The sequence below is a fragment of the Odontomachus brunneus genome, unplaced genomic scaffold, assembly GCF_010583005.1.
Source record: "Odontomachus brunneus isolate Ranch 3 - 2012 unplaced genomic scaffold, Obru_v1 Obru_scaffold_035, whole genome shotgun sequence".
Taxonomy (NCBI): domain Eukaryota; kingdom Metazoa; phylum Arthropoda; class Insecta; order Hymenoptera; family Formicidae; genus Odontomachus; species Odontomachus brunneus.
In genome coordinates, this window is record NW_022639485.1 from 406,040 (window position 1) to 419,488 (window position 13,449).

General features: G+C 35.5%; 1 protein-coding gene across 3 annotated transcripts in view; it reads right to left on the bottom strand.

Annotated features, from left to right (window-relative positions):
- Positions 1-285: 285 nt before the first annotated feature.
- Positions 286-13,449, bottom strand: part of LOC116843741 — a 54,101-nt gene continuing 40,937 nt past the window's right edge. Inside the window, exons 3-6 of one of the 3 annotated variants that reach the window (XR_004377920.1) lie at positions 8,905-9,090; positions 3,990-4,007; positions 2,368-2,638; positions 286-887 (exon numbers count right to left, since the gene is read on the bottom strand). Coding sequence is in view for 2 of the 3 variants with exons in the window: in XM_032814450.1 (XP_032670341.1) it covers positions 2,493-2,638; positions 3,990-4,007; positions 8,905-9,090 (350 nt within the window). In the remaining variant the exon portion in view is untranslated. The remainder of the gene's footprint in view (positions 888-2,367; positions 2,639-3,989; positions 4,008-8,904; positions 9,091-13,449) is intronic. The other 2 variants (XM_032814450.1, XM_032814451.1) reach the window with 2 other exon arrangements.

Consider the following 13,449-nt stretch of genomic DNA (forward strand, 5'->3'; position numbering starts at 1 on the left):
TATATATCTATATATATATATATATATATATATATATATATATATATATATATATATATATATATATATATATATATATATATTCTAATTAAGACTTGCACAGTGTCATTGAAATCTTTTTATCTTCTAATACAAGAGTTCATTGTTAAAAGATATTTTGCTTACAGATTTCATGTAGATAAATAAAACTGACTATTGTAATTTTTTTTTATAATTTCGTTTAAAAAAGAAAGATGGGATGTTTGGGATATCTAAATGAATTCTCAACGAACAACACACCTTTATACAATGTCGCCCTGTATATAATACAGACACGAATAATACTTTATTTGTATAATTTCAATTTCCGTTTGTACACGAACGAATTTATATATTCACATTGACACACTCGTATCGTAGACCAGCTACTTCCTACGGCTGCGTACGTTCGGGATTATGACTATCGTGTAAAAAGCCGTGCTCGCGAATAGTAAGTAGTACAAAATTTCACGTGCGTTGCAGCGGCACATTGAATACGCGCTAAAAGCGCACAATATTGTATCTTTTCGATGTCACATGTAAATGTTTTATTTATTTCATTCACGGAAATTCTCTTCACGAGATATTAAGTATTAATCACGCGATTGTTCTCGCGCGTGGTAGTGTTGAACGAGCTGTCCGGTCTTCCTCCGATGCTCCTATTTCAGTCTCCGTTTTCGGAAGGAATGGCCGGTCAGTAGATGATTGGCAGATCTAGGACGAGAGCTTCGATATAGCTGCCGTCTTCCACCTCCTGCTAGGTGTCTCCTAACGCCGCAGAGACCGCGTTAGCGTGCGTCAAAGCTGTCCATAATGGACTGTGATCCACAGGCAATGGCACCGCCAAGGATTTGGATGGTCGTGGCGACCTGCTCGAACAGAACATAATTAATGTATACGTTATTAATGTATGTAAGATGTGTTGAAATTCCAGGTAGTACGGTGATGTCAAATAACGTCTTAATGACATCTCTAAGTCTTAGTAATATGTCATTAAGATGTCTTTAGACGTCATTCTTCTACCTAAAATGTTAGATATGATAGCGTTGAATTTCTTATTTCACTTTTCGAAATATTTCAAGAAATATTACCATATTTCTGTGCTCTCAAGTGGGTGATGCAAAATATGAGATCACTCTACATATCTTTGAGATGTATCGTGTATATTCGAAATCCATTTGTTTTCACCGTGCTTTTCGTCTTTTCCGAAATAATCTTTTTATTTTTCTTATTTTGAACATTTTTCATCGGTAAAAACGCATCTAACTTTGACTGCAAGGCAATTAGGAAATTTGCTCTAAGAGAAAAAATATGTAATAAATAAGAAATATTTTTATTCTAATATTTGACTAATATTATATATAGTGTCCTACATAGCACGTAATAGATATAATATCACAGTAATATTTCCCTAATATTTCTGCGATATTGCAATATTACGGAAATATTACTATGATATATGCTATGTGGGATATTAATAACATATTTACTTATATCAATATGAAATGCTTTCCAAGTGAGAAAATGACATTTTCTTGAAATAATTTTTTGATGAAAACTATTTGTATTCTATTTAAATGAGAGAATTCAAATTTAAGTAAATATGTTTTCAATAGCACTAGAGATAAATATTCTTTATTTTTACATATTTTTTGTGTATTAGAGATATTTTTATACTATCGATTTATTATTTATACTTTTCAAGAGAATTTAGAATAGATTTATTATTTACACCGTTCAAGAAAATTTAGAATAAGAGTTTTTTTCTCATTTTCTCTCTCTCTCTCCCACCTAGATTTTGAATATCCTGCTAAATTTTAAATATGCTATCTATCTTATTTGTTTAAATATGCTATCTATCTTATTTGTTGTAGGTGCAGAAAGCATAGTGCACCTAAGTGCACGGAGCATAATACCGACGAGATACTATAAAAGACCGTCGGTCTTAAGGGCTTTAGCGACCCCGAGAAATTTGACCGTACATTTTTATATTTCACCTTTTTCTTATATCCTATTGTTATTATATTCTTATTGTTATTCTATTTACATCGTCTTGGCTTTTTCTATGTTTGTCAATATGGTTTTTTTTTCTACGTCTGTCAATACGATTTTGGCACAATGCTCGGTCCATTACTACATGTCGATGGTGTATTCTTACGAAAAAAATATGAAAAAAACCCTCAATTTTGGATGTAAACACCCAAAAACTGGGGATAAACACCTAAATTTGAGTGTTAACACCCAAAATTGAGGGTTTTTTCGTATTTTTTTTCGTAAGGGTAGTCACATGGACAGACAGAAGCGTCTTTATATGAAAAATGATCGATATTGTCATCGTTCTTCAATTACCTCCGAGCCCCTCCGGGCCCTTTGGCCGGGTCGAAAATTTACCCAGGGCTGACAGTCTTTAGTAATATCGCGTCGGTGATAATACGTTACGACTGGCGCCATCACCTCGGTGCCGGGGCTGAATGCTAATCTGGACTGCTGAGCTCCAGCGCGGTACTTTGTTCAGGATCCGAACGTTCTTCGACGACCGTATCCAGCTCCAGGGACGGAAAGGCTCGCGATCCTCGCTCGCTTCGCAAGGATACGGTGCGCGTTTGGCGATCCACACCGGCTGCGGGAACATCATGTCGGTGAGTGATCGAGCGTCGTTATGGTTAATTTCGTCTCGCTCAAACGCATTCGCGCCATGTCGCCTGAAAGTTTAACGACGCGAGATGTAACGGCCGAAATGCGACGTAACGCATACCCCTTGAGCATTAACAGCATCGATTTGCGATTAAATCTCACTTTAGACGATCCATTATTCGCGACAGGATACTGCATTTGTGTGAAAGCATACAGCTACATAGAATTACAGTACAGATGAGTGATTATGTAGATACACGCACAACATACACATACGTGTACATTTACATACGTTTCCAAACGTTCTTTATATTGACAAATGAAATTATAGATGGAATTTTACCGCGCGAATTCTGTGGCAAGTTATAAATAACGTGAAGTGAGGCTAACCTTTAAAGTGCCACAACGCGCAAAATTAATAAATATCGCGTGCCAATTCGTTTGGCAACGAGTGAAATAACATTTGTGATTCGAGAAAGAGAAAATTTCTTTCTCACTTATTTTTTATATTCAGTAAGGAATTATTTTTTTCATGTGTACTGCGAGATTGCGTGTATCCAATATAGTATAGATTAGAGTCAGTATATGAGTAGCCTTAACCTACATGTAGTCCGACGATGAAAAGATTAACGTCCGTTGCGGCGATTAATAATGGCGCGCGAATGCGTTTGACGCGATAGGAATTAAAAAATGTTCCCCTTGTTTATTATTCATGACGCTCGCTCCGCTTTGGCGAACGATATGTGTATATTGAAATTCCCGCAATAGATCTATATCTATATCTATCTGGCGGAGGGTAATTCAATATGTCGATCGGGAAACTCGACGTCGGAATGTTCTACTTAAATCAGCTAGGAGAATCTAAGATTCCTACGCTGGCGAAACTAATTTATGCAAACGAAACATGCAAATCTGATTTGCTGTGACTTTTCTCCTCTTGCGAGAGCAAACTGTGAGAAAAACGTAGCGCCGGGCAGATTTTTGCTTTCGCGAAATAAAGGAGGAAGTGTATAACGGAGGGTGCTCTCCCTCCCCCTTTGATGTTGCGTCCAGCTATCTATTTAAATATTTTGCAATGCATACCAATTTGACGTTACGTGAGCTTGCATTTCATCAGCATTCTCGCACAAATCTAATTAGTTTCTAGCTTTTAATGAAATCCTACGGCACGATGCGATCAGCGTAGCTTTCGCGTTCGTAAATAATACAAAGGAAAAAAGTGAATGGCAAAAAGAAAAACGAAAGAGAAAAAAGAAACGGAAGTGCAAATTTTCACGAGATGCATATATCCGGGCGCAGACTTCTAGAAATGATTCTACAATTATGTCATATTTTACCTAAGTCCTCTCTCGATGCTGCGTTTGCCAACAACAAACGAACATGAACGACGTTTTTCAGTGCGAAGATTAAATGTCGCTGAGTATGACTTTATTAGAAAGGTACATGCACATCGTGTTGAATGGACTTCATTTGAAATATACATACTGAAAAAAACAGATACTTGTAAACCTATTTGTAGGACGTAAAGTTTATTCACAGGAATAAATTTTATTTCGCAGAAATAATTTATTTCTGCGAAATAAGATTTATTTTACAGGGATAAACTTTATTTCACCGAAATAAATTTTACGTTCCGCAAATAAATTGTCAAGTATTTCTTCTCAGTGTGTAGGAGATTATTCTTCACGCGTGAATTTCAGCGTGCACGTCGAATGACGCGTTTGCCTGGCAAAATACAATTTCACCTCGCATGTGTGCAATGGGGCGGCTCGATTGGCAAAATAATTAATTAAGCGAAATCGAGATCTTTGCGTTATTTAATATTTTCCCGCTGTGATATTCCTCGCACATCATATTGGCGCGTGGCGAATTGCGATTCTCATCCGGTCGGAAATAAATTTGAAATCGCGGTATGATACTCGAGTAAAAGGAAACAGAGCGCAGCGCGCTGTGCAACACCGATAACCGCGCTATACAGACGGTATCTTGTTTGTCGTTGGAAAATTCAGCGGAAAGTCGAACGTCCATGCACTCTGCTCTGCTCATATAATATGTTCGCCTTTCGCGTTCCACCGACGATACCTCCCGACCCTCATTAGTTTCGGGCGATAAATTTCGTACTCGGACTATTATGTGCATCAGACAGTGACCCCGAGCGACCGTCTACTGGCTCTCGTTTGTCGTAAATCGAGGCCTCTCGTGACAGTCGCGGTGGACACGACGCCTCGTGCGATGGGTTCTCCGCGACGTGAACATAAAAAAACTTTTTCCCCAACGGCCGACCGTGCTTAGTAGTACGTGCAGGAAATAAATCCGCCTCTCTGGGCCGCGCATTGCGCGTCGATTCTTCCTTCTTTCGCGTGCCCGTCGACACTGTAACGAGTTACGAGTTATAAATCCGAATGTATCGCCGGAATCTTACCGTTAGGAATTTCTCGCGTGCTCCGCGCGACTTTTATGTCATTTCTTTCTTTTATTTTTATCACACGTCCTCTTTTGTATTTTTATTACACGTCGTATTGAAATATTCGTGGCACGAATGCGCTATTGTTGTCTCTGAAGTACGTTAAACGCAAATTAATACGATGAAATTGCGACATGGTGATTCAAATAAATTCATCAGATATAAAAATATCAAGGCATTTTATTTATTGCGACATTTTGACATTTCCAATATTATATTTTCCCCCTCCAGATTTTTGTAAATAAATTCCATTGATATCATCGATGATATCTAATGTAATGTAACGCGTCTTTTGTGCAAATACGTATTATTATTATTACGTGCGATGCGTTGCATTAATTAGGTCGGTGTTAAATAGATATTTTCAATTAGTGTCGATTATAATTCACGGTTCATAAGAATATTAACGCTTTCTATCAAAATCGGTCTTTCGTACTGTAATATTAACACACACGCACTCGCACATAGGGGGCAATCGTATTCCAAATTGCACAAATTATTCATACAATACACGCGATATTAATTTTAAGCATCACGGCAATTTATGCAAGCAATTTGGGGTGACGATAAAGTGAATAAATTTGCTCTCATCGAGCTACGCAATCGTTTACTGATACCCCGGAAACAATATGTAAATGGCCAGGAGTCGAAGAATGCATTGGAGTATACGAATCCGCGTCGAAATTTTAGCTCTACTTTCGATCTGAAATTTCTAACATCTGTATATTCTGAAGGTTCGGTGTATGTTTAATACACATGAAAACTAGTCTTATTTAACGCCTCTAAGTGGCAGAAAACGCACAAAATGCCACTTGTAGATTTTAAAGAGGATCTCTCAGCAGAAAGCTAGTAGATGAAATAGAATAAAAAAAAGTTGATGTAGGGAAAAGTTGATTTAGAATGTCAAAGTAAGTATTAAATAGAATATTGAGGTCGAAAGTGGGATCACCAAATTTCGACTCGGGAATGTTCTCTCGAGCTGAAATTTCAGCCCGACTTTCGACCTGAACTTTCTAACATCTCTATATTTTAAAGGATTAATGTGTGTTTAACACACATGGAAACTGAAGCCTTACTTAGCGCTTCTAAATGGCAGAAAACGTACAAAGTGCTACTTATAGAAGCTAGGTTTCCAAAGAGGATCTCTCGGCAAAGCTAGTGAACCAAGTAGAGTCGAAGAAGATTGATATATGATCAGAGTATCAAAGTAAGTGTTAAATGAAATACTGAGATCGAAAGTAGGATCAGCATTTCGAGTTGGAGTCATGTTTTGTGTCGCATTTTGGCCTAGTATCGTTGATTCTCTCCTTCTCGCAGTGAGAAATCACCGTCTGAGTAACAAAAAAGCTCTTTCCAACTTAAGACGAATTTTATATGAGCGTCCAAGCGAAGGGGCAATAACGCGACGATCCACGGGGCTGATAGCCGGTCGTGCGGAAGTACATACGTAAAATCTGCGCGCGCGGATAAGACGTCGCGGTGCGGTTATGAGAAAAATGGGACTCCGGAGCATCGTATTTTGTACGGCGCATTGGGCTTCGCGGAAATGGATTATTAAGCGCGACATAAGATCCCATTTTTGATACCGCGATGCGACAGATCCGTTTCGCCGCGATATCGTGGGAGGGGCTCGTGATTTTCCGGGGTTAGAGAGATTTATTTCCGTGTGTCGTGCGGAATCCATTTAGTGCGCTGATTCTCACCGCGATCCTATCCCCGATTTGAAGGAGAGTTTCAGATGCGCGGCGGAAAATTTCATCGTTGGAATACGATTTCATCCGCGGGAGCATGTTCGATCTGTAAATCCGGGAATAGTATCTTGTGTGCGCGTTCTGTCCCCGTGCACGCAATAAACTTCATAATATCGGGATTACTGTGCGTAAAAGGACGAAAGGGACGGTGGATGTAGCGTTTTATCGAGATTTTTCCGAATATGCACCACCAGGCAAGTACCATCGACCGTCCAAATGCGCGTCCTGCAATTTTAAGCTAAAAATAACCACTGTCAGTACGTGAACACTGTATTCGTATATGCAGACTGGGATTCAATCTGCTTTAGTGCCTCTTCCGCCCTCTTTATGTTTATTCCAATAGTCGTGTACACACATCCGATATATACGTATATACGAGTCCATTTACGTGCCCTCGGGAGATACTTCTATGTGTATATATATATATATGTATGTGTGTTTGTGTATATGTGCGTGCATTTAGTCAACCAGGAGCCTGAGAAAAAAATTTAGAGAGAGAGAAACAATGCAGTCATTATAGAAACGAAAAAAAGAACGAGAGCAAACGCGTTGGTGTACCTTACGTATATATTTTTTGCGTTATTTATAGATACAATTTAAATTGCTGACGCTTTGGAATGGCTGTACACACCGATATGTTATAATGAACATCGAAAATACAACGCGCAATTTTTATTTATTTTTCCCGTGTAACGCTAAACAATTTATATTGGAAAAATATATTGAGATTAAAATATTTATAAATAGAGAAGATTATTATGACATTAAAATATATATTTAGAGATTATTAAAGTATACTTTTAATCACCCATTTTTTAACGTTAGGTACGTAAAGTGTATATTTATTTTGTTAAAATGCAAGAATAATTTGTCAAGTTAAGATACATTGGAGATGCAAATGTATGAAAATCTAGTCGCGCTTCTAATTTGCTGTAATATACTGAGAAGAAAATACTGGAAAATTTATTTGTGGTTGTAAAGTCTTTATTCATAAAAGTACATTTTATATCTCACAACTAAATTTTCAAGTATTTTTTTCAACGTACATTTGCCATGTTTTGTCGCAGTCATATAGTTGTACTTATTATTTTTTTAATTAAAAATTTATAAATGTAAGCATGGGATTATAAAATATGCATATGTTGAAATTACCCTGAGAGAAAAAATATTTGAATAACATGAAATATTTATTCGATGTATATTAATATAACATGTTTACTTATAATAGTATATATATTTTTATGCTGAGAAAAAATCTTTTTCAAATGAGAAAATATATAATTTCCTAGAACACAGTTGCTTTTTATAAAAGTGATTGTTTGTCCTGTTTAAAACAAAATAATTTAGATTTAGGTAAATATGTTAATCCTATTAATAACAATTTTTAGTAGAAAGTATTATTATTTCTCAGGTATTAAAAAGATATATATATATATATATATATATATATATATATATATATATATATATATATATATATATATACATACATATATATATATATATATATATATATATATATATATATATATATACATATACATACATATATATACATATACATACATACATGTGTGTGTGTGTGTGTGTTAGATAAGATAAGATATAAGATTCAAATTATTTTTTTTATTACATAACGTATATAATAAATTTACTTTATTTAAGTAAAATGTACTCTATTTAAGTAAATATGTCGTATTAAAAAGAATATATAAGTATTAGATGAGATACAATATTTAGATTAAGTATTTTTTTATTTTTCAGATATTTTTTCTCTTTGTTTAAGCATAGAGGTATATATTTATCAGATTAAAACATAATAACAATTTGTCAAGTTGAGATACAAGAGAGATCTGAAATAATAACCTCGTCGTGCAATCTAACAATTTTGCCGCCTCAGGTTCGCTACGTTCTGTCGCAGCCAGTTAGCTGCATTTATTTAATTTTGCGCGAACGATTTTGGTCTCTATTCACACGGCAAATATCCGTTCCGCGTGCGCCGCATGTCCTAGTTTCACTTTTAAACTCGCTACTCACCCACACGATGAACCGGGCTGAAACGGACGAGGCTCAGTGCGCCATGATCCAAATCACAGTTTCTTCGTCTGGCTCGCTCCCTGGCGAGTTTCGCTCGCCTCCGTAGGCAGCAAATTACCATTAACGCCAGCAATGGAAACCCCAGAATGCAGGATACGATGGGTATGATTATACTCTCCGGCGTAACTGAAAGACGCGACGCGAGATTTAACTAATTCCGTTAATTCCGTTCTATTAAGCTATTCTATTACGCGTATATAATTTCCCCGCGCAAGTATATCCCGCGACAAAAGCCGAAGCTCTCGAGGGCATCAGCGACACTTGCCGACGAGCAATTTTAGTTATTTATTAACGCGGAGGCATTTTCGACAATTGAGAACCTACGACGATACCCCGATAGCACACTAATTCCTTAAAAATCCCGTTATTGCGAATATATTTTGGATGACGTTGACGATAACGTGATGGGCAAACTTGTGACAAGTTTATCAAAATCGTACAGTTCTCAATGGAGACGAAAATTTCACTCGCTGTGTAAATTTTCTAGTTGCTCCGTTATCGACAATTAAACGAAGAACAGAAAAAAAATTTGCCTATGCATATGTAAGCGCGCTCGAGTTTATCTTACACGTGTTTCACTGCTACTTTTGTTTTTCATATATATTTTTTAATAAAGCGTGCTTTTTTAATAACATATGTATGCCACATAAAATTGCTATTTTAATATAATATAAGATATATGTCGTATCGCCGCAGGAAAGGGTGATTTTTCTATATTAAAAGTCACAAAGTAACTTCCAAGTGGCTCTTATTAAAAAAGGGGCATATTTTCTTTCTCTCTTAGGACCCGCGTCGAAATTACGGTTTTATATTAACCTCGTGTAAATTCCATCAAATTTGCAGAATTAATAGAAAATCTCAAGATGTAACATTGTACAGACTGTTATCCTTTGATACTACATATGATTGCTTACTCTATGTCACTTTTTCCTCCATGTTGAATTCTTAAAAAAGAACTTGTCTAAGAAATACTTAATATTCTGTCGTCTCAATATTCAACTTGCATGCGCTTTTATTTTTAATTTTAATAAGAAACGTATCAATGGTACAATTTACTTGACTGCAGGTAAACTGTATGTGTGCGATAAGTAAATATTAAATAATTCAATAAACGAATAAATTAGTTTGGAAATGGGTAAATAAAATAACAGATCTTTTCTTATAATATTTCTTTATTATTATTATTTTTATATTTATATTATTTTAGAAATTGCAATTTTCATAAGTTGCAATTTAAATATTCAAGAAGGACGTAAAAGAGAGTAAAAGAGAGAAAGAGATGCAAGCCTCGTTATCGTTGCATCCCGCGTCCTGTATTCCGTTTTGGAGTTGGCTCCTGGCTGGTTGTCATTGTGGCGAGGCACTCAATCAGGTCTTACACGAACCGCAGTTGCGATTCGATCGGAAGCGCAGCATTAATTAGTGATCATGCATTAACCGACGTCGATTATCAAGTAGCGCGGGCGAAATTCTCAATATGTACAGTCCTGATAACTTTCAAAAGTCCCTAATGTTTTGATGTTGGCCGTGATCCGTTACACGCTCTTAACGGCCGCGAGCATCATTCCATCTTTGTTTAACATTCAATGAGCAACAAAGATAGAATGACGCTCGCAGCCGTTGGGAGCGTGTAATGGATCGCGGCCATTGTTGATTGCGCGTACGCCGCACCGATTGTTTTGATAATCGCACGCGCCGCGTACTCTCCCATGACATCATTGTGCCCCGAGCCGACGAATAACGCACACATCGCCGCGCGGAGCACGTGTGCCTCTTATCACTCTCGTTGACGTAAAATATTCACTCGTGTTTCTCGTCGGCATCGCGTTCATTGACACGTGCTTCTCCGATCGAATTCCGCATATTGTACTAATTACTGATATTCGCTATTATTAGTATTATTTTATACTTATAGTTACTATTATTAACTATTATTCGCGAGTGTCAGTGACATGTGTGTGTAACCGATTTGCCACCACGAACAGCCAGGATGCCGAGAAAGCCGGGACGCGGGCAGCGATACGTCATATATTTCCAGGTGAGTTAAATGGTTTATATTACATAGAATATAGTCTGATTTTAATGGGTATTTTGACATTTGACTAATTTACTGAGAATGAAGAGATACTCGTGTCGAAATTCAAGCCGGCATTTGTAGTTTGTCGTCATTTAACAAGTAATTATATATAGCTTTATTTTACAAATTATAGCTTTGTTTGATAAATATTAATTAAGCTTCACTAATCTGCGGTTACTCGTTAATTTATATTTATATTTATTACGTTATTTCATACAAGAAACATTCAATCCAACAAACCGGATAATGAATTTATAATTGATTTATTATTGATTATGCTCCCAAAATAAAATCGTAAATTATTTACAACTATAAATATCGGCCTCATAATTTGGTATAAATGCCACAAGCTGATTTGTGCGCTTAACAATGCTGCTTGTGCCGTGAGACACATCTCATCTTGAATATGCCGAGGTTTTCCTTTTCATTTCTGTTTAGTCTTATTATACGGAATCTAAATTTAAATCTTTATTGATGCGCACAGCATTATTAGGCACACAACCGCTACTTTCATCTTTATAACTTTTTCGAAACTTTCAACGTCAAAAAAACTATAATAGAGATATTATGAAGTATTTCCTTCAACTACCCATTTTCTCGTTATTTACCTACATTGATTATTTAACATTTGCTTATCGTGCATGTTTTATCTGCAGTGAAATAAATTGCTTTATTGATAATATATTGCATTTTAAATTAAGAATACATACTAAATGTAAAATATTGAGGATATTTATATTCATTTTTTAACAGTTTATAACAAAATATCTGGGATCGTTACAGAAGTTTTCACCAGATCTTTCTTTAATCACTTGATACTTGACTATTTTGATAACTCGTCGATTAGAATTTCGCAGCGTATCACGACGTTTAAAATTTTTATTTTTATCAAGATTTTGTTCAAGCTATGCGATATTATTCTCGCAGACGTTATATTGTTGAACATATATTTTTTTAATGGCTTGATTGTTCCGTAACGTTACAAGTTCCTTTTGAAATTGTAAACACAAGTTAGGTGCACGGATGTAGTACGTTGTTTTTGTTGTTCTTGTCTAACGCGAAGAAGCTGGCAAGCCCGTTATCCTAGAAGTAATTAAATCTCAACATGGAGAAAAGAGCGATAATAAGTACTTATACAACACACACATGTCTCAAAGATGTCCTACTTTTTTTAGACTTTTTTTTATGTCTTTGAGACACGCGTGTTGTGTAGGTAACCATTTACATAGTAGTTTTATATTTTGTAATTCTCTATTAATCTTTCAATTTTATTATAATATTAATTAATTGATTACAAGGAATATGCAAGGGTTAATGTAGAACCAATATTTCGATTCGGGAGGTTCGTGAATCGATGAAATTTTGAAGAGTTCAATAAAAGCGAAATTGATTACTACTTCTCTCGAATTAGCGAAAGTTATGAGGCCGAAGCCAGGATTATATCGATTAAAGTGCTTTTTTGTCTGTATATATATATATATATATATATATATATATATATATATATATATATATATATATATATATACAGACAAAAAACTTTAATCGATATATATATATATATATATATATATATATATGAAAGAATTTAAATCCGGGTTTCTACAGTTGCGTCAAAATCATTTTATTAAAACTGTTTGTGAGCCGAGAGGAGCGTTATATAACGCAGTAAATAACGGAATAGAATGTCCGCGTTTCAACAAAAGAATCTCGGAGTTCTCTTTCGGATTAAATGTTATTTCCTTAGCATACAATACATGAAAGTTGATTCATCTATGGTATATATTATTCTTTATGTAAAATATAAAACAGAGAGAACGCCAATCCTGCTTCTTCCTTTTGAAAACTCCGTTTTAATCGATAAAACAAGATTTTTTTATTCGTGTCTATAATATTCTAAATGGAGATAAAATGGAGATAAAAGTGTAACTTTATTCGCGATTCTTTTGACGTTTTGTTCACCTTAAGAGAATACGAGGAATCTTAATTTGTTAATTATCTCTCCATCTAAATATGATTAGAATTTAAAGATTATTATCAAGATTATTGGCATTAATATGTCCGTAGAATGAAACATTTTCTGTTTCACGAAAATTATTGTAATATTTCTTATAAAATTGAACATTCTACTTATTGCGCATTATTATTTTTAAGGAACAAAAGAATTCGTTTTTGAATCGGCATTTATTTAGAAATTAAAGAATTTATTTTCGAATCAGCGCGACACGAACTCGTTCCAGAATGTGCTATTTTCCGTCGCGTTTATTCCGCGTTTGCAAATTAGAGGTATTGTCCTGAATGAAGTACCAAATGAATGAAGTACCGATTGCGGATTATGCGAAATTTGAAGTTCCCAAGAGTTTCCGCGTCAACGTAATTAATCCACCGAAGATAGAGAGAGAGAGAGA